General features: G+C 42.9%; 1 protein-coding gene, 1 long non-coding RNA gene and 1 pseudogene across 5 annotated transcripts in view; 1 reads left to right on the plus strand and 2 right to left on the minus strand.

Annotated features, from left to right (window-relative positions):
• Nucleotides 1-13,308, plus strand: part of LOC111955065 (equilibrative nucleoside transporter 2) — a 46,121-nt gene extending 32,813 nt beyond the window's left edge. For all 4 annotated transcript variants that reach the window (XM_070436200.1, XM_023975129.2, XM_070436195.1 and 1 more), the window contains 10 exons: nt 1,122-1,267; nt 1,637-1,776; nt 1,918-2,052; nt 5,265-5,362; nt 5,574-5,643; nt 7,924-8,102; nt 8,332-8,434; nt 8,705-8,790; nt 9,040-9,239; nt 9,655-13,308. In XM_070436200.1, the coding sequence (XP_070292301.1) occupies nt 1,122-1,267; nt 1,637-1,776; nt 1,918-2,052; nt 5,265-5,362; nt 5,574-5,643; nt 7,924-8,102; nt 8,332-8,434; nt 8,705-8,790; nt 9,040-9,239; nt 9,655-9,766 (1,269 nt within the window). In that variant the 3' untranslated portion in view covers nt 9,767-13,308. The remainder of the gene's footprint in view (nt 1-1,121; nt 1,268-1,636; nt 1,777-1,917; nt 2,053-5,264; nt 5,363-5,573; nt 5,644-7,923; nt 8,103-8,331; nt 8,435-8,704; nt 8,791-9,039; nt 9,240-9,654) is intronic.
• On the minus strand, nt 7,244-9,087 carry LOC139023316 (uncharacterized). Its single transcript, XR_011474451.1, has 3 exons — nt 8,999-9,087; nt 8,309-8,815; nt 7,244-7,361 (listed from the first exon to the last, which is right to left on the minus strand). It is a non-coding gene; the product is annotated as an uncharacterized lncRNA (long non-coding RNA).
• Nucleotides 13,309-15,195: 1,887 nt separating the features above from the next.
• LOC111955071 (serine/threonine-protein phosphatase PP1-beta catalytic subunit-like) overlaps nt 15,196-22,443 on the minus strand; it is a 41,875-nt pseudogene continuing 34,627 nt past the window's right edge.

A 22,443-nucleotide genomic window follows, 5' to 3' on the forward strand; every position in this document is an offset into this window, starting at 1 on the left:
CTGGTTCAAATCCCCAAGCCCACTAGCTTAAATATCTGTTGATGTGCACTTGAGCAAGGCACTTAACCTTAATTGCTCCTGTAAGTCGCTCTGGATAAGAGAGTCTGCTAAATGACTAAAATGTAAATGCGTATTGTTTAAAGAGGATTTGCTGAGTTGTTGGTGTCAAACGTTTTGTCTAAGAGGGATTTAGTGTGACTGGCAGAGTTGGGTAGATTACTTTTTAAACATATCTGTTAGTTACTAGTTACCTGTCCAAAATTGCAATCAGTAACGTAACTGTTAGATTCCCCAAACTCAGTAACATAGACTGATTACTTTCAGTTACTCTTGGATTACTTTTCCTTTAAAAGGCATTAGAAGAATGGATATCATAAGGTGAATGCACCAATTTGTAAGTCGCTCTGGATAAGAGCGTCTGCTAAATGACTTAAATGTAAATGTAAAATGTAAGAAGACAAACAGGATCCATCAAATGCATTGGGTGTGTCATCACAGTGGTCTCTGACTTGTGGTCAGACATGTTCAGGTTGGAACAAACTTAAACTTGCGTCTTTTTTTCAATGCTGAATTGAATGTAAGAAACCAGAAAGGTATCATAATGTATTTTTTACTCAAACATCCTTGCTGAATTTAAAAAGTAATCCAAGAAGTAATCATCTAGTTTTTCAAAAGTATCTGTAATCTGATTACAGTATTTTTGCTAGTAACTTAACTGATTTGTTAGTTTTTTTGTTGTAATCAGTTACTTCCCAACCCTGGTGACTGGCCCCCTGGTGTTTTGTAGTCTTGCGTCACTAAGTACCGATATGTTGAAGTTAACCGCTCGTCGTGTGGTTAGAGGCCAAGCTGTGATTCTTGGTATACCCTACACGTTTGTAGAACTACTTAAAGAATAGGCCTATTTGTATAGGAATGAGTGACTTGTGACAAACAACATCGTATTGAACGTTGATGTAAACTAAACTGTGTCATCTCGTGAGTCCTGTGTGGCTCGGTTGGTAGAGCAAACGCCAGGATCGTGGGTTGGATTCCCGCTGGGGCCCACCCATACTAACGTTTTGATAAAAGTGCCTGGAAAATGGCATATTATTATTTCTCTCTTTCTCTTCTGTCATTAGTATTTCAACAGCCGCCTTAACAAGACTGAATGGAGCAACGGCACGATGGTCTCCCACAAAGAGTACTACTTCAACAACTGGATGACTCTGCTGTCCCAGCTCCCCCTGCTGCTCTGCACTCTGCTCAACTCCTTCTTCTATCAGCGGTGAGACAGCACTTCTTCTCTCAGGTTTACAAGTCATCCAAATTCCCTTCCAAGAAACACCCTTCAACTGCACACTTAGCTGATGAGCTTGTGTGTGTGTGTGTGTGTGTGTGTGTGTGTGTGTGTGTGCGTGCGTGCGTGCGTGCGTGCGTGCGTGCGTGCGTGTGTGTGTGAACAACCCTTTTGAATTGGCCATTTTATTAAACTGCAAATAGGTGAAAAAGAAAAGTCTATACAGTGGATTTTAGAGGGGCTTTACTCTACTCAATAGATTAAAAATATGTCACACACTGTCTGGGTAGTGTAATTTACTACGCTCTAACCCAGTGAGATTGAGAACTAACGTTTTGTGTGTGTGTTTGTGCGTAGGATATCGGAGATGGTGCGGATAGCGGGCAGCCTGGTCTTCATCTTCATCCTCTTCATCCTCACTGCCATCCTGGTCAAGATCCCCATGGAGGAGGACCGCTTCTTCTCTGTTACCATGGCTACCATCTGGTTCATCAACTGTGAGTAGGACATAATTGTGTGTGTGTATGTGTGTGTGTGAAAGAGAGAAACCATTTGTCACAAGATGTGTGTGATGGCATTAATATATGCATGAGTAAGGTGTTAACCCTGCCTCTTTCTCTCTCTCTCTCTCCTTGTAGCGTTTGGAGCGGTGTTACAGGGCAGTCTGTTTGGCCTGGTGGGCTTGCTGCCTCAGAGGTACAGCGCTGTGTTTATGAGTGGCCAGGGGCTGGCCGGCACCTTCGCCGCTCTCGCCATGCTGGTYTCCATAGCCAGTGAGTCACMCACACAAACCAATATATCAAATATACAAAGAAATACTTGGAAATAAACTCACACAGCTCACATCGGATATGCTCAGTGGCTGACTAGCAAATCATTCAAATGAGGCAAATTATGCTAACACTACATCGTCGAACATCTCATTCCAAAATCATGGTCATTAATATGGAGTTGGTCCCCCTTTGCTGCTATAACAGCCTCCACTCTTCTGGGAAGGCTTTCCACTAGATGTTGGAACATTGCTGCGGGGACTTGCTTCCATTCAGTCACAAAAGCATTAGTGAGGTCGGGCACTGATGTTGGGCGATTAGGCCTGGCTCGCAGTCGGCGTTCCAATTCATCCCAAAGGTGTTCGATGGGGTTGAGAGCTCTGTACAGGCCAGTCAAGTTCTTCCACACCGATCTCAACAAACCATTTCTTTATGGACCTTAATTTTTGCACGGGGGAATTGTCATGCTGAAACAAGGAAGGGCTGTACCCAAACTGTTGCTACAAAGTTGGATGCACAGAATCATCTAGAATGTCATTCTATGCTGTAGCGTTAATATTTCCTTTCGGTGGAACTAAGGGGCATAGCCTGACCCACGGAAAACAGCCCCAGACCATTATTCCTCCTCCACCAAACTTTACAGTTGGATCTATGCATTCGGGCAGGTAGCGTTCTCCTGGTATCCGCCAAACCCAGATTAGTCCGTCAGACTGCCTGATGGTGAAGCGTGATTCATCACTCCAGAGATTGCGTTTCCACTGCTCCAGAGTGCAATGGCGGCGAGCTTTACACCACTCCAGCCGATGCTTGGCATTGCGCATGGTGATCTTAGGCTCGTGTGCTACTGCTCGGCCATGGAAACCCATTTCATGAAGCTCCCGATTAACAGTTTTTGTGCTGACGTTGCTTCCTGAGGCAGTTTAGAACTCAGTATCGAGTGTTGCAACCGAGGACAGAAGACTTTTACGTGCTACGCACTTCAGCTCTCGGCGGTCCCGTTCTGTGAGCTTGTGTGGCCTACCACTTCACAGTTGAGCTGTTGTTTCTCATAGAAGTTCCCACTTCACAATAACAGCACTTACAGTTGACCGGGGCAGCTCTAGCAGGGCAGAAATTTGAAGATCAGATTTGTTGGAAAGGTGGCATCCTATGACGGTGCCATGTTGAAAGTCACTGAACTCTTCAGTAAGGCCATTCTACTGCCAATGTTTGTCTATAGAGATTGCATGGCTGTGTGCTCAATGTTATACACCTGCCAGCAACAGGTGTGGCTGAAATAGCCAAATCCACTAATTTGAAGGGGTGTCCACATACTTTTGTACAGTCGTGGCCAAAAGTTTTGAGAATGACAGAAATATTAATTTCCACAAAGTTTGCTGCTTCAGTGTCTTTAGATATTCCTGTCAGATGTTACTATGGAATACTGAATTGTATTTAAAAGCATTTCATAAGTGTCAAATGCTTATATTGACAATAACATGAAGTTGATGCAAGAGTCAATATTTGCAGTGTTGATTCTTCTTTTTCAAGACCTCTGCAATCCGCCCTGGCATGCTGTCAATTAACTTCTAGGCCACAACCTGACTGATGGTAGCCCATTCTTGCATAATCAATGCTTGGAGTTTGTCAGAATTTGTKGGTTTTTGTTTGTCCACCCGCCTCTTGAGGATTGACCACAAGTTCTCAATGGGATTAAGGTCCTGGGAGTTTCCTGGCCATGGACCCAAAATATCAATGTTTTGTTCCCCGAGCCACTTAGTTATCACTTTTGCCTTATGGCAAGGTGCTCCATCATGCTGGAAAAGGCATTGTTTGTCACCAAACTGTTCTTAGATGGTTGGGAGAAGTTGTTCTCTGAGGATGTGTTGGTACCATTCTTTATTCATGGCTGTGTTCTTAGGCAAAATTGTGAGTGAGCCCACTCCCTTGGCTGAGAAGCAACCCCACACATGAATGGTCTCAGGATGCTTTATTGTTGGCATGACACAGGACTGATGGTAGCACTCACCTTGTCTTCTCCGGATAAGCTTTTTTCCGGATGCCCCAAACAATTAGAAATGGGATTCAGAGAAAATGACTTTATCCCAGTCCTCAGCAGTCCAAACCCTGTACCTTTTGCTGAATATCAGTCTGTCCCTGATGTTTTTCCTGGAGAGAACTGGCTTCTTTGCTGCCCTTCTTGACACCAGGCCATCCTCCAAAAGTCTTCGCCTCACTGTGCGTGCAGATGCACTCACACCTGCCTGCTGCCATTCCTGAGCAAGCTCTGTACTGGTGGTTCCCCGATCCCGTAGCTGAATCAACTTTAGGAGACGGTCCTGGCGCTTGCTGGTCTTTCTTGGGCACCCTGAAGCCTTCTTCACAACAATTGAACCGCTTTCCTTGAAGTTCTTGATGATCCGATAAATGGTTGATTTAGGTGCGATCTTACTGGCAGCAATATCCTTGCCTGTGAAGCCCTTTTTGTGCAAAGCAATGATGACGGCACGTGTTTCTTTGCAGATAACCATGGTTGACAGAGGAAGAACAATGATTCCAAGCACCACCCTCCTTTTGAAGCTTCCAGTCTGTTATTCGAACTCAATCAGCATGACAGAGTGATCTCCAGCCTTGTCCTCGTCAACACTCACACCTGTGTTAACGAGAGAATCACTGACATGATGTCAGCTGGTCCTTTTGTGGCAGGGCTGAAATGCAGTGGAAATGTTTTTGGGGATTCAGTTCATTTGCATGGCAAAGAGGGACTTTGCAATTAATTGCAATTCATCTGATCACTCTTCATAACATTCTAGGGTATATGCAAATTTCCATCATACAAACTGAGGCAGCAGACTTTGTGAAACTTAATATTTGTGTCATTCTCAAAACTTTTGGCCACGACTGTATATAAAGTGTAGGTGTGTATATTTGCTTTATATAGATGTATATTTGAACATTATCAATGATTGAATGTATGAAACAGAGTGCCCATCTTTCCAACCAATAGAGGATCACAGTGGAAATAGTCTCTAGACTTTTTTGTGTATATATCTGTACATCTTCAAATTATGCTATATGTATCTTTTGCCTGGTGTAACATTTTATGTATTTTGAGTTATCAAATAAAAAAATCTATAGACAAATGAATATGATGTGGCCTTTGCAACTCCACTTGTAAGTAGTTCTCTGACCTCTCCTTTCTCTTTTGTGTGTGTGTGTGTGTGTGTGTGAGACAGGTGATACGGACTCTGAGACGGCTGCGTTGGGTTACTTCATCACGCCGTGTGTAGGAACCCTGATCACTTTGCTTAGCTACCTCCTACTGCCTCGCCTGGTGAGTTGCTCAACTTTATGTAATATGTAATAGAAGAATAGAAGCCCTGATAGATACCACAGGTTGGGCCTCAGAACAGACCCTGTATCCCCCGGGCCTGTAGCTGACCATACTGCAGTATGGCATGACTTTGTTTTATCTGAGGAATCTGTGTTCAAGTTCAGGGAATGTTCAGTCTGTCTCATTTGGCCTCTGCTCCGGTCTCATCCAGGAGTTTGCCCAGTTTTACTTGGACAAGAGAAGGAGTTATGAGGTGGAGACCGCAGATGAGCTGCTGAAAGGTGAGGCTGCTGAACGATGTGAGAGACACCCATTCATAGTGAATGATGTGGGTTATTTTGTGCTCATATATCTCACCAATGACCATCCACTGCGGTGCAGATTGTCACTGCTAGTACTCTCCTTTACACTCGGGGGTTGTATGCAAAGTTCCCTTTAATTGGTTTTGGCACTGAGCAATTATTTTTGGTCTGTTGAGCGCAAACTTGAACGTTGTGAAAATTCTGTGCAAATTCCAGTGCGCGTTTACTGTGAACACTGAGGCTGTACCTGCTTTAAGTTACAGTTTTAACAGTGGCCAAGTAGGCTACTGTGGCTGTTTGATCATAATGTAGGCCTACCAGAGTGGCCTACCATAAGAAACAATGGAGAAAATGCATCCCATAACATTTTAACATGGAAATAGCTGTTCTATCATTCAGCTTACAGTAGCAGCCAATGTCTGGTGTTTAATGTAGGCCTACATTCCATGAGACTTGTGAAAAAAACATGCAGGGCTTGGCATTAACCTGTTTATCCACTGGTCTTTCAGACATGGAGGTGACTGAACATGTTGTTGTGTTGTTTGATGCAAGAAACCACTTCACAAAATATAATACATTATTATTCCCATACCTTTATTACAGAGAATCAGACAAATTATGCTACYCTCTGCCTATTGGCTACTTATTCAAGCCTGTCTCAAAATACAACACTTCCCCTTTAAGACAAAAAAAGCTCTTTACTTGACTCGCTTTTCAAAGTTTTGTGCTCTTGTAGGAAGCCTTAACTCCCCTATTGCTGACTATACATCATCTATAACTGGGCTAATAACTCACTAACTAACAAAGGATATTAACAAAATGTACACACATGGCTTCATGCAGCTCACGCTTTGATCTCAAAACAAGCGCATCTACTCACGACCGCTCATGCTGTAAACACAGTCCAGTTCAAAGTGAATGGTACAGATCCATATATGGCAATGGTCTATTTGCATATAGGCCTACTGCAGCTCTGATTGGTTATAACGCGCAGGTCTGTGTAGAGTACAGGCTGAGTCGTGCGTGTCAATGCAATAGAATCCTACACCGATGCGTTCTCCCTACAACAAAATCTCTTTCATACTAAGTCTTCCATAGATAGTTTCATTTTGGTATGTTGCATTGAAAGTGGCTAATATTGCGTTGATTCGATCACAATTTCCACAGTAAAGGGAAACGTTGATAGTGTTAACTAACAGGGAAAACTCTAGAAGGTTGAGTGTAGTTAAATCTCGAGCTTCTCTCCATGGGCTGATATGTCTTCTGCTTTCTTCTGTACGGCAGTCCCGGGGGAGCTGTACGGCAGTCCCGGTGGAACTGAGCGGCAGTCCCAGTGGAACTGAGCGGCAGTCCCGGGAGAGCTGTGCGGCAGTCCCGGTGGAACTGAGCGGCAGTCCCGGTGGAACTGTGCGGCAGTCCCGGGAGAGCTGTGCGGCAGTCCCGGTGGAANTGAGCGGCAGTCCCGGTGGAACTGTGCGGCAGTCCCGGTGGAACTGAGCGGCAGTCCCGGTGGAACTGAGCGGCAGTCCCGGTGGAACTGAGCGGCAGTCCCGGTGGAACTGAGCGGCAGTCCCGGGGGAGCTGTGCGGCAGTCTCGGGCTTGGGAACATTGGTTGTACATATCCAAACATCTCAGAGTAGGAGTGCTGAACTAGGATCAGGTCTCCCCCCGTCCATGTAATCGTCTTCATTGTGATCTAAAAGGCAAAGGCGATCCCAAATCAGAACCCCTACTCTAAGAAGCAAGATGCATACAGGCCATAGTCTGAATGGAACTGATTCAACAGATCATTATCCCATTAGCCCAGTTTATTCACATTTATCCAATTAGTGCAGCAACCTCTCCCAGACAGAGATGCCCTGTGGGACATTTACAGATCAGACACTATTAAACCACCCCATCACTCTCCTGTTAACGTCAATAGATGTTTCCATGGAAATTAACAAAGGTCTAGGAAAGCCAGGGCTGCTCAATATCGGTCCTGGAGGGATCAGGGACTTCTAATCAGGGACTACAGTAATTCAGCTATAGCTTGGTCCAGTTTTTCCTGATGAGGTCATGGGGTGAGGAAAAACTCCTGGCCCTATTCTTAACAGATAATGTAGTGGTCTGGTGGGCTCCAGAAACTAGTGTCCGTCCCTCCCTCCCTTTATAATAACATCTGCCATCACTACCACACACATTTACCTCTGCCTGTTGATTGGTCAGTGTTAGGTCAAGTCGACCTATTTTCCCTGAAATCTTTCTCTTTACTCCAGTGACAGAGAGTGGCACGGCGGTGAACGGCAAGCTGTATGGCTCATTGGCCAATGGAGGTGCCAGTGGCAAGAAGGTGGAGGAAGAGGGGGCTGGGGTCAGTCCCAAGCACGCCTTCTTAACCCTTGAGCAGGCTGAGGTCAGGGACAGGAAGTCCACTGTCATGGAGGTGTTTAAAAAGGTAATGCTGACCTCTGTTGTTACTCAGCTGGCTCTATACTGGTCATATATTTATTTATTTTTTATTTTCTAAATATATGGCTCTGGTGTATAGTTGAGGTCCAATTCCCTACCCTTTTCTGAAGTGTGCACTTGTTCACTCCCCAACATGCATTTAAAAGCACCAGAGTAGTTTAAGCATGGGAGAGTTTCCACTATATTTCTTACCTTGACCCTCTCTCTCTCTCCAGATATGGGTGATGGCTTTCTGTGTGGTTTTTGTCTTTACTGTCACTCTCGCTGTGTTCCCTGCCATCACTGTGGATGTCAAGACCATATATCCTGGGAAATGGGGTATGTATACACTTTTAGAAAAATCGGTTTCAAAAGGGTTCTTCGGCTGTCCCCATAAGAGAACCCTTTCTCGTTCCAGGTAGAGCCCTTTTGGTTCCAGGTAGAACCATTTTATACCTGTAACCAAAAAGGGTTCTTTTAAAAAGTTATCCTACGGGAACATCCGAATAGCCCTTTTAGGTTCTAGATAGCACCTTTTTTTCTAAGAGTGTAGATATGTATACTGTATGTTTAATATGCATGATATGCTCTCCCTCTTCCTCCCATCAGAACCTTATTTCATCTCTGTGTGCTGCTTCCTCATTTTCAACGTGTGTGATTGGATCGGCAGAACCGTCACCACCCTGGTCCAGTGGGTAGGTGTCTGATCTCATTTCATCTCTGTGGATTAAAGTCATTTTATTACACATTTGATAGGATCACAATGGATTTGATTTATGTAACAACTTTCGAGGTTTCTCAATGTTTTATAATCCTTCACTTTCTTTCCCAGCACAAAAGTTTTTAGTTATTAGTATTACATTTAGTTATTATTATAAAATTATTTTATTGTGCCTATCCAACCTTGTATATCAGTAACATTTCTCTCTGTATGTGGATCGCAGCCCCCCAAGGAGAGTCGTCTGTTCCCGGGGCTGGTCGTCTCCAGGGTGGTGTTTGTTCCTCTGCTGATGTTCTGTAACGTCCAGAGCCGTTCCTACTTCCCCGTCCTCTTCTCCCACGACGCTGCCTTCGCCTTCATCATGATGCTGTTCTCCCTCTCCAACGGCTACTGCGTCTGCCTCTCCATGTCCTACGCCCCACAGTGAGTAGAAGTAACACACACGCGCACCATACGTGACAGTCCGCTGTCATTACATTATGCCAGTTATTCACGTATTGACTAATCCAATCTACTTGTCATGGTTTGTCACTCTTGTTTAGTCACCTTTGACTTAACAAGTTCTTGGCACCACTTCTCTCCCACACACAATCTGGAATTCTCTTTCACTCACCTGACATACTCTTTCTCTTACCCGACCATGCCAACTTCCTTGTTGCCACTGTAACACCACAACAAAAGCTACTCTATATTTGGGGTGTATTCCGGGCAGAAACCGGAAGGGGCCTACCCGAATTTGTCCAATAAGAAATGCTTGTTTTTTATTTTTCCATTACAAATAATTTTGCTACAGTGTGCTTATGAATACACGCCTGTCTCTCTCTCCTTCTCCTCCGAGGTTGGTGGCTCCTAAAGATGCAGAGACAGCCGGGGCCCTGATGACTTTCTTCCTGGCCCTGGGCCTCTCCATCGGGGCCGCCCTGTCCTTCCTGCTGCGACTACTGGTCTAGACACACACACACACCAGAGGACCACCACCATCAGTCACCGCCATCCGTTGTCAAGTGACAACAGCCACCTCCATCCGTAAAGTGACGGGACACGCCATGACATCATCCACTTCCATCGTCATACTTAGAAGGACCCAGGCTGGGAATAGAGCTGCCTGCATCAAAATTATATTAGTACTGACCACAATAGATATTATACCAGGGATTGAATATCATCTCACCAGCTGCCTGACATGCACAACACGTATTGAAATAACTGAGATACGAAGGGTATGACGCTACATTAATGCTAGCTTGCTACTTTACAACTGGTTTACTGTGGTTAGTAGTAAAAGACTCTGGTTGCCTCTCATCGGACAACAATGAATGGACACAGTCGGTGCCAAACAGTTTTAAACTTGGGTCCTCATTTTTGAGTTGGACCATTTTATGGAGTTTTTTTTGTATAATGTGTGTGTTCTTGTTGTTTTCTTAAGGCACTAACCTTAGTCAAGAACTGTAGCTAGAGGAGTTTATGGAGAACTAATGGATTGTTCCACAAAGTAGATCATGTTCTCATGGAAGTCTTATTTTCATAACGACATCAGATTAAATCAGGATTACTAGCTCTGATGAGTAAGTACTTATATTTTTCAACAAAGCCTTTGATTTGATTGAACATTTTTGATTTATTTTGGATATCATGACGATATGAAATAGAACATTATTTTTGCACGGAATACCCAATGAAATTATTTCCCTTAGTTTGCGTTTGGTTACAGATAGGTTTCTTCATTATGTTATTTGCACATCAGTACAAAGGCACTACTTTACACAGACAACATGGACATTGGTCTGTGGACATCAGCACACTCATGTCATTCTAGCCCATTGGAGTGGAGAGGACCACTTGGGGTGTGTTCAATAGAGTGAAATGTAGTTCATAGAAAATACTCTATTCGCTTCCTGTTTATGTCAGGATAGTGGCCCAGTAGGACTGGTTTTAGAAACAGGATATGATGCAGTGTAATGATAGGAACAGAAGGCAGGCAGGTTATGGGAACCAGACCACATTCCACTCCTCCTTCCCACTGTTCTCCTGAGGGTAGCGTTCAGTCTGACCATAACAGGGTTTCCCAAACCCGGTCATCAGGACCCCAAGGGGTGCACGTTTTGGTTTTTGTCCCAGCACTACACAGCTGATTCAAATAATCAACTAATCATCAAGCTTTTGATAATACGAATCAGCTGTGTAGTGTTAGGGCAAAAACCAAAACGTGCACACGTTGGGGTCCCGAGGACCGAATTTGGGACCGAACACTCCCCTTCTGTGCAGCTAACCTACCTATTAACCTGTTGCTGTCTAGTCACTTTGTTTGAACAGAGCTTTGGCTTTAGGTATAATGTACAAAGGTGTGCTGTGACAGATTTGTCAAAACAAAAGGGATACACTCCCTGCTTTGTTGTAAACTGGGTGTTGGTCTCTAGCTGTTGGCTTTCTGTAATAACAAATGTTTCACTTTTTGTCACCATGAAAAAGTGGCAGCTATTCTGTTTCGATTATGTAAATTCATTGGATTTAAGTAACAGCACTTGTTTTTGTTTCGCTGTTGGTCATTTACTAGACTAAACTATAGTCTTTTGAACACAGATGAAGTACAAGAATAGCTTCTAGCTGCCCCTGGTTGACGAGCCAGCTAAGGGTAAGGTGTCTGTATCTGCCAATATTTGAGTTCATATTACACAGACAGTGGGAGTAAAACACATGACAGTACGACATTTTTAAATACATTACCATAACACTAAATCACAATTCCATAATTCTCTGCCAATTTTCATTCCATGAATGTGTCATGGCCACGATGACTTAATGGAGTCAGATTATACATTATACAGATTATACATTTAACGGAGTGCCATTAAACATTAATCGACAACCATTTCTAAAGCTGTGCATTAAGTCAAGTTATAGATTTATATGTCTATAAACTATTTTTTGCCCATTCCGTTTCCATTCCAGATATGAACACATTGATTAGAACCTTACCAACTCTTGTATGAACTTTGTGTTTGCTCTATTTTGGTTTCTAGACTTTCCTTCATTCCTCTACTATAAGTATCCGTTGTTTTAAAATCCTTTTTATGTTTCCCTCTCATGAAATCTTTGTTTTTGATTTGATTGCTAAACGTTAAAGAGTGTTTTCTGAATGGAGTGAGAATTAACTGTCATACTGTATGTAGAAGACAAACAAGGTACCTACCTGTACGTGGTGTTGTTGAGGTTGAAACAACCGTTTGGTTTCAGAAGGGCTGATGAGGGGAATGGCCATGTTCAAATACTCTACAGATGCACCCTTCCTTACTTTAGGAAATCACTGGCCTATCACAATTGCATAGGTGTTAGCAAGGACTCCAATACACAGCTTTCATCTATTCTGTCATGTTAGATCAGTGATCGAGGTAGGAAGGAAGCGTTTTTGAACAATACTCGTCTATCTGAACCTGTGGTGTAGTGGTGACTGGGGGAGTGGGTATTCTCATTTTGCCCCCAAAAATTCAAACGGCCCGCCCAGGGAAGGAAAGGCGCCCTGTGTGAAAAATGCTATGAGAAATAGTGATACAAACCACGTTTCCATCCAGTTTCATACCATATAAAAATCACGACAGCTGTGATGAAAACGGGTAGTTTTATTTTATTTTAACGGGTAGTACAATTTTATAAATACCGACATATCATTTGTTAATTCGCACATGGGATCTTTTTGTGTCAGTAAAATTAATTATGCGAGAAATGGTGGTGGAAACGCCTTTATGCGCAAATATAGATATAATAAACATAATGATTCACGCGATGATATAGTGTGTGGTCCTCCCGCTACGACTCTGGAAACCATGCAGTTTATTAGGCTACAGATTAAATAAATTATGAATTTTACAGGGTAGTGAAAGTGCATGGTAATCTTGATGCTCCTTTTCAATAAATATCGAGGGTCTGATTCTGGTGACATGGTGATCGATGCATGACTGATTTAGCCATAATCTCATCACTAGTCTACCCGCACCGTATCTACCAGCTGTTGGCCACGTGTCAACACCAGAGTAGGTACATTTGCTATTTAACCGTTTTTGTGACAAAACTATCGATAGAGTTGAAAATGCGATGTAAACACATTGAACATTAGATTTTTAACACTTAATCACGCACTGACTTTTAACCTCAACAAATCCATTTGATGGAAACGCCACTGGTGGGAAAATGCGTATATTTTCTTTATGCATATTTAAAATATTCGCATGAAAATCTGTCGCCAACTGGATGAAAAACTAGCTATACTCTCTGAATGACCTAAAATGATCAATCCCATCCTGGTCTTTCGCAGTCAGGTCAACCCAAGCTGTACTGTGCAAGTAGGCTAATAGTAGGCCTACTATTGAAACAGATACAAGAGTCTGTCAACTAAGAAATTCAGAAGTTTAAGTTTTTTTAAAGGAATCTGAAACTTTAATAAAAGAAACAACCAAATTGGATGCTCTAAATCCATAACAATGCTTAAACCACATCACCAGACCACTTTTGAGGTCTGGGAAAAATCGAAGAAATATAGATTTTTGTGTAGTTTTAGAAAGGTGTTTTCCCCAAAATTGCATTTTGGAACATTGCTGTGCCTGAAACGTGAATAAATAATAGTTCAACATTTAAAGATTAACATACTGATCGGTTTCATCAGCCATACATGCTGACCAGACCGGACACGTTGCAAAATAAATTTAGACATCCACGTTATTCAATTATTGCACCCACACTGCTCACGCGGGCCAACGAGTGTCTGCGACGCCAAGGGCTAAAATAGAACTCATTCCTATTTCTGATGCAGATCGCGCTGAAAGTCATCTCATTGGTTTATAGAAGCAGGTACCCACGTGCAATCTTCTCATTGGTTATACCCACGTGGGTGATTGAAAGACGAACTTTGTTGCTGGTTGTCGTGGTAATAAAATGAAAGTTTAGATGGATCACCATATAAGTTCAAAGATGAAAATGCCTGGAAGGAGGAGAGATGACTAGAAACGATTCGGTTGGCCGTTTTATGTGTGGATTAATTGTTGGAGTAGAGGTCCTTGTGCATTTCAGGTAATATATCAACTAAATGTTTATATCCCAGGACAAATTAGCTAGCAACAGCAAGCTAGCTAAATAGGACAAATTAACGTTAGCTAGCAAGTGCAAGCTAGCTAGCTAAATTGCCATACATGTTTAATGCTTTTCGACCTGTCCCAAAATTAATGTCATTGGTTCAGTTTGTTTTGATATTTTAACCTGCGTGTCGTGATCGCGTTTGGTGTGGGGGGGCAAAATAAATGTATGCTCGATAGCGCACGCTCGCAGCCGGTTTGGGTTCCGTGTTATTAATTGATTCGGCGCATACCTCCCCCATACTACTTTGGTACGCATCATGGGTTTAAGAAGTGAGTATACGCAATGCCCACTGAAAAATACGTGGGTATACCAGCGTATACCTTCCAATACACCACTGGTCTGGGACCAGTTTCCCAAAAGAGACATGGGATAGGATCCTATGGTTCTAATAATGAACTTTAGTCTTCAGATGCTTTTGGGGAACTGGGCTCTGGAGCATTACTAAGGTTGCATCCCGATTCTCCACCCTTCCCCCGAAGTGTGCACTTACAACTTTCTCGCATGGATGTTAAGGACTGTGGAAACGGTAAACTCCCTCCAACCAAATCTTACACCAGTCCTACACTGTTAAATCCATGACGAGGAGTGTGCAAGTGCACATTTCTGGAAAAGGTTGGAGCATCAGGACCAAGGAGTCAGGATTCAGGTCATGACCATGTCTGAATGATTTAACATGGTATTGTTATCAACACAGATCGTATCGATAGATCACTGTTGACAGCCTAGTGCTGCGTAATTAAACATGCGCAAGAGTGAAATATAGGGAAGACCAGAGTTAACTTTTTGTGTAACAACTTTTTATGATGCGAGACCAGAGAAAAGCAGAGTAGTGATTGAATTATTAGTTTTAGATAGTGAAACGACAGCTATTGTTAAAGTACTTAATGCAATAAGGTTTTGAGACCCTGGCTATGAGAAGAGTCTTCTTGGACATTGTTACACTGTAGTGTTTAATACATACAATTCAACTTTGTTTTATGGAACTCCAATCAGTTTGATTGTGGCTGTGAGCAGGGATTTGATTCGTCAGGATCAAAAATGTATTATGTGCTACTACCGCGAAGGGAACCATTTGTATAGTTTTTGAGTTTTGAGGAATTTTAGTGTCTGCTGTTGGAAATAGCTTTGATTTGGTGACATTCAATTGACTTATATTTCTGTGTGATTTAGTCTTTTTACAATACTTTGAAGTGTTTTATTTTTCACTGCATTGAAAGCACATATTTCAATGAAAAAGACACTGACCAACCAAAAAAAGTCCCCCCCATTTTATTTATTGAAAACCCAGTAATTGTCATTAACACCTGTTCTTACTTGACAGGTGGGGTGGGGTGAAATGGTCAACTGGGGCTAGTAGTTGTAATTCTGTCATAAGCAAGAACGAAGAAAAACACTCCAATATGCAAACAGAATGACCACCTTGTGTCGTCATTGTTTCCTTTAAATGGGTGTGGTTGGTTACACAGGGGGAGCGGTGCATGACACAGAACAGTTCAGAGAGGGAAATGACAACAAATAGACACAACGGAGGTGGGGGGGCAGTGGGTCATGAAATCAAAAACTTTGCTTTGCGTTTTATCTACGTTTATTTATTTCTGCTAAGTGTTTCTCCATTGTGAAAAACTGATGAGGGACCGTCACTCATCCCCGACATCCCTCCATCTCCCTCCCTTCCGSTCTCTCTCTCTTCCTTGTTCACCGTTTCTTTGGTGGGACCACGGTGCGGGGCGGGGTGACGGGTCGGCCGGAGTTCATCCCTCCATACTGGTACTTGGCCTTCTTCTCAGACGGCTTCAGGATCTACAGAGTGACGGTGGACATGGACCATTAAGACTATACATCTAAATCCCAATCCAAGGCATATTTCACCTGTCAAATGATTCTTTAAATCAATAAAACCAGTAGACAAGAGACTGCACAGTGTTGGATTCTATCAAAGCTAAGGGCTGTTGTTTGGCCCCAGCTGTTGCAGAGTGATAGTACTGATAATCACAACATAGCATTGACAAGTACCTCATTGAATAAACAGTGTAGGACTACAAACGTCTGTGTGTAGAATTATACACTTTTGGGACTTATCCTGAGAATACATTAGTCTACCCTAATGACAACCAAACGACTTATTGTCTGTTGTTGTCAGTGGTTGCATTGACACTACTGATATTATACCGACGTTACATTAGTAACGTTACCTGAAAGGAGCACATCAGGGTCTCGTCAACACTCATCATACCGCCGGCATTGTCAAACTCTCCACAGTAGTTAGGAGCTGAGAACAGAGTCACCAGCTGCCGCTTGGCAAAGAACTCATAGCCATCCTCCACCACCTGGGGAAAACACAGTCAGCACATCAGTGGAGTGGGGGGGAGACACACACAGTCAGCACATCAGTGGAGTGGGGGGGAGACACACACAGTCAGCACATCAGTGGAGTGGACCATCGAAGTCATGAAGTGTAACTATATCAGTGTGTAGCTATAATTAAGCAATAAGCAATTAAGCGATAAGGAGGTTTGGTATATGGCTAMGGGCTGTTCTTATGCACAATGCGACGCGGAGTGCCTGGACACAGCCCTTAAGGCCTGAGGAGGTGTTGTTAGTCTAAAAGAAATGTGAGATAATGTCTAGATGCTTTTTCTAGTGGAGATCAAGTTTATAAAGTGCCTGGCTGGGCTGATGAGACAGTGGATTGCGCAGTCAGATGGAACAGAGTAAATAGGCATTTTAAAGTAATAGATTTAGCCGGTGGTAACTTGTGGAATAGACACCGGCTGGAATGCGGTTTTAACCAAAACAACATTCAGGATTAGACCCACCCGATGTTTAAATGGCCACTATACCACGGCTAAGGGCTGTTCTTAAGCACGACGCAATGCAGAGTGCCTGGACACAGCCCTTAGCCGTGGTATATTGGCCATATAGCACAAACACCTGAGGTACCTTATTGCTGTTATAAACTGGTTACCAACGTAATCAGAGAAGTCAAAAGAAAARTTGTTAAGTATCTCAACAGCAATGGAGAAGTGTTTTAAGATTTGATACTTTAGGTTTATAGGAACTGGAGCTGTCAATTGTGTGTGTAGCAGGGTTTGGGTGGATGTACTGGACTACTCTAATGTCTTGTTTCGACTACAATGACAGGTCAGTTGATTGTTACAGTACCTGGTGGGCTCTGCAGATGAGGTCCAGATCGTGGCGGTTGAGGAACTTGCTGACCACATCAGCCCCAAACGTGAACGAGACCCCGCGGTCGTTCTCCCCCCAACCCTGAACATCTTTTGTCTGGGTCCGACCACCAGCAAATCGCACAGCAACCCTGGAACACAACACACACACACACACACACACACACACACACACACACACACACACACACACACACACACACACACACACACACACACACACAACACACACACACACACCACCACAACACACACACACACACACACACACACACACACACACACAACCTAAACAGGATCTGAGACGTGTAAAATGGCCTTGACGGTTCCAGGTAGTTTCCCATCACTCCCATATAAGGAGTATGTTTGCTAGAAAGGTCTGATGAGCAGATACTAGATCCCTTGGGTTTTCTGTGACTTATTCAATGATTCTGAGAACCTTATTTAGATGTAACTATACATAGGTCTACTGTATTGACATAACAATGGGTTGATCACATACAGTCATTAAAGTGATGTTTAAACAACTCATCTAAATGGAAATGTCAATATTCATTTGGTTTGGAGAATCAGAAACTCTTTAACAAAGAATTAGCTAAACTGCCCAAAATCAGTACAATCTGGGATGACCCCTACTGTCCGCTAAAGGATATGGCACATGTTATTGTAAACAGCTTGGAGAGTTGGAGAGGAGTGTGTGTGTGTATTACTATCCTCGTGGGGACATTTCGCAGGCCCACACAAGGACAAAGGCTATTTTAGGCTTAGGTTTAGTGTTACAATTAGGGTTAGGGGTTAGGTTTAGGGGTTAGGTTAGGAGTTGTTTAGGGGTTAGGTTTAGGTTAGGATAAGCGGTTGTTTAGGGGTTAGGATAAGGGTTGTTTAGGGTTAGGAGTTAGGTTTAGGTTAGGATAAGGGTTGTTTAGGGTTAGGAGAAATAGGATTCTGAATAGAAATCTCTGTGTGTTTGTGTGTGTACAATTTGAATGCACAGAGATACCGTGATGAGATCCTGAGGCCCATTGTGAGGCCCACTTCTTTTAAGGTATCTGTGACCAACTGATGCATATCTGTATTCCCAGTCATGTGAAATCCATAGATTAGAGCCTAATGAATTTATTTCAATTGACTGATTTCGTGATTTGAAATGTAACTCAGTAAAAGCTTTTAAAATTGMTGCATGTTGCGTTTCATATTTTTGTTCCGTATATGTGTATGTACATGTGCATCCATCCATCTGTGTGCATGTGGACCTACCGGTGTCAGGGACGTCTGTGGGTCTCATGATACGACGGATCTGCTCCATAGACTGCAGGTCTGGAGAGAGGCCTGGTAGGAGACAGAGGAGTGCAGAGACAGAGACAACAGCACTCAGTCATCCAAAACGCATAAAAACCACACACACTTTCAAGGTTAGTTTCCCTGCCAGGACCAGCACGTTGTAGGAGAGGCACTGCTGTGCACAGAGCCTTTAAGTCTTTATTTCACTTAATCATAGTCATGACTCATGTCTAATGCCTGCTTGCGTTATTATATATACTGTAACTATTTGATACCTATGTAGTATGTAATCATTATTCTAACGCTACATCAACTTTCATATTCACTTTCTGAGCAAGACAAAACTCTCCATGCTCTTTTAACAACCATATCATTCATAGACAGGGAGTTTGAGTGACAGCTCTTCCAGCAGTACCTCCATGGCAACAGAAGATTTTCTCATCTACGATGGCAGCGATGGGAAGGCAGTTGAAGCAGTCAGTAAATGTCTTCCACAGCTTTATGTTGAATCTGCGCTTACCTAGAGAAACATTAAGAGATGAAGTTTAAATATACTTCATACAATCATCTGGGGTCTTCTAGACTCATGTGAGACAGTGTGTGCAAGTGTATTCATCTGCAACTTTACTCTTGTCACAGAGGCTGTATGTGTTGAATGGCAAATAAACATGAATTAGCGTGTGTGCCGGGTGGGTATTTAGCTCAATTACTTGTATGATACACTAACAAGTGCATGAAGCAATGTATTGATGTGTGTGTGTGTGTGTGTGCGCGCGCAGAGTGTGTGTGTGTGCACGCATGCATACTACTCACACTCATCATAGAAGCCATAGATGCGGTTTATGGAAGCACACTCGTGGTTGCCCCTGAGGAGGAAGAAGTTCTCAGGGTATTTGATCTTGTAAGCCAGCAGTAAACAGATGGTTTCCAGGGACTGCTTGCCTCGGTCCACGTAGTCCCCCAGGAACAGGTAGTTGGCTTCGGGCGGAAAGCCCCCGTACTCAAAGAGCCGCAGCAGGTCTGTGTACTGGCCGTGGATGTCACCTGAGGAGGGGCGGGGGGTACTTAACTACCATAGCCTATCCATCCACAGAGGCCAATGAATTAATAATAGGTCTTGAACTGGACAACTCATCATCAGCCACCATCACCATCCTCATCATCACCACCTACCACAGATTTTGAGGGGAGCCTCCAATTCCAACAGGATGGGCTGGCTGAGGAAGATCTCTCTGGACTTTATGCAGAGGCCTCTCACCTCAGCCTCTGACATCTGTACGATCTTCCCTGGGCGACATCCCCGCACTGACACAGACACAGAGACACAGAGACACAGAGAGAGACAGTTAGATTTGATGGCAAAGAGTGCTAGAACTTAAAACGCACATTTCCCTCGTCAATGGAACTTTGTGAGATGTTTCCAAACCTCAAAAGTAGAGTAATGTCAAGATGAAACCACATCCCACGACATTGGTTGTGGTTCTGTCTTGACAGACTACCCTAAAAGGTCTAAAAACATCTGACAAACTTCGCTTTGAATGTGTCCCCATATCATCTGTGGTGACAATTCACTTTTCTGCCAGGTGCAACAGACCTACATTTTGTATGTGAGGGTGTTCGTTTATTGCTACTCAGAAGTCAGAGTGCAGTACTACCAAGGCTGAAGTGACGACTGGAGGGAGGTGGAGTGGGGGGGGGGGGGGGGGACAGTGAACTAGTCCAGTTCAGGATACGAGCGCAGGCACAACACTATACTAAGCAGGTACCCCCTACTACCCCCGAGCACGCAACCCTGCTTCCTTTTACTTACTTTTCAAATCTGTGTTTATAACCACAACAGGAACACATGGTGAGTCAGTCCGGCCCAATGTCCCGAGGGTGAGGTTTTCATGAAACAGCCAAACAGGGTAAATATGGTAAATACTGGTACTGCCTGTATATAACCATGTTATTTTTTACTCGTTATTGTTATTCACTGTGCATTTATTCCTCATGGCACTATCTTAAACTCTGCATTGTTAGCAAAGGACCCGTAAGTAAGCATATCACAGTTAGTCTACACTAGGGCTGTGGCAGTCACAAAATGTTGTCAGCCAGTGATTGTCAAGCAAATAACTGTCGGTCTCATGGTAATTGACCGTTAATTAATATAAACACATTTAGTATCTCCTGGCTTCCACACATGGATTTATTAGACATTTTTAAATGTCTATTAAATCTATGTAATATAGCCTACACCTTCACAATAAATCCTTTATTTATTTTAGACCGGTCTAAAGAAGCATGATATGAAGAAAATGTAGTCTATTTCAGAAGAAAATAATAGCATACTCTGATTTGTCCTTATGTTAGGTCCTGATGTGGCTATGCCAAATGGCTGTGGGCTATACTAGTTCATTTAGCACACAAGATTTGCTTATAAATCCGTGGTATTATTTTATAGTATGAAGAATACAATTGAACGAAGCTGAATAAAATATAAATATTTTATCCAAATGATTTGAGGGAGTGCGTACATGCGGCTATTCTGTGTTGAGTGGTTAACAAAGAAACAGGCCCTCCTATATGCTTCATTTAGAGTTATTGATGTAACTTTAAGGCGGATGAATGTGCTTAATTTCAAGAAGTTATTTGGCCCCTTTAATTATGATACTGTTAGGGTTCGTTCCTTACGTCCTTCTTTGTCAATCATTGGTGAAATTAGCATTATGACAATATCTTTAATTAAATCATTCAAACCTTTATTAATGCAATTGCAGACAGAAGTTGACAAACAGGAACATAGCACGCATGTTTCTGAGTAAGTTCTGCCCCCACCAATGGGTCTCCAGTGGTTTTATTAAACCCTAAGTCGCGCCCTGGTGACGTCACTGCCCTAAGTCGCGCCCTGGTGACGTCACTGCCCTAAGTCGCGCCCTGGTGACGTCACTGCCTATATCATCATCCTCTACTCCTGGGACCAAAACCATGCCTACAAAGCTGTATAAACAGGGCCTTTAAACACTTAGCAGTAAATGTCCCCTTCCCCCAGAGTTGACCCATTGTGGAATGTTTACCTAGTCTTATCTCCTTCACTCCCCTGCAGAGTTCTGTCTAAGGGCCTCTTTATAATGAGGCAGAGAGAGAGAGAGAACTAAAATACAAATGTAGAACAATACTAAACTTCTACAATGACTATATCTATTGTTAATCAGTAGTCTAAAACCCTATAAATGTAAGGAGGGAGGGGTCTTTTAACCCCTCCCCTTCTATTAATAAAACATAAGCATAATAAATAAATAAATAAATACATCAAACATTTGGGTACAACCCTTTTTATGACCCCTAGGTGAACCCGACAATACAAACCTTATTAAACATATAGGTCTATGGGCTAGGCTACATCAGGTGTGTGACTATGATTAGAAAAAGCTGCAAAAGAAAGGCATTGTTTCTTACACTGGGCATTATTCACTAGTGATAATATAGAATTCACAAGTGATAGGCTAATATTGTCACCCATCAGACTATTCTTGATTTAGTTTTGTCATTACATATACTACATAATATATGTGTGAAATTAGTTATGATTTAGAATGGACCATTTATCATGCACCGGTCTCGAAATAGGGGAAACGGGGGCAGTGGGAAAAAATACATGTCATCTATGCACTTGGTTCATTTTCATGCCAGCCAGGTAAACTATACTCCTGTTGTAAAGAGAAGCAATGTGCTTAATATTAGGAAAGTTGAGAAATAAATATAGTAGGCCTAGCCTATAGAACGCTGATGGGATCCTCCTCTTTTTATTAGCGGCCATCACTCTGTTTTCTCCCACAATTGCACAGCCTATAGAAATGTTGCGCAACATGAGCTCATGGACTCTCATGAAGTGTTTGATTAGATTTTTGCTGAGTACCAGGCAGTTAGCAAGTTTGCTAGGCTACTAATGACCAGTAGCAGCATCAGAGCTTGGAGAAGCCTAATTACCGTGACTAAACGGTCATGTAGAATTTGACTGCCTTCATGACTCGTGACCGACCGCCGGTATGGCG

This window comes from Salvelinus sp. IW2-2015, linkage group LG3 (assembly GCF_002910315.2).
Source record: "Salvelinus sp. IW2-2015 linkage group LG3, ASM291031v2, whole genome shotgun sequence".
In the NCBI taxonomy this organism is placed as follows: Eukaryota; Metazoa; Chordata; class Actinopteri; order Salmoniformes; family Salmonidae; genus Salvelinus; species Salvelinus sp. IW2-2015.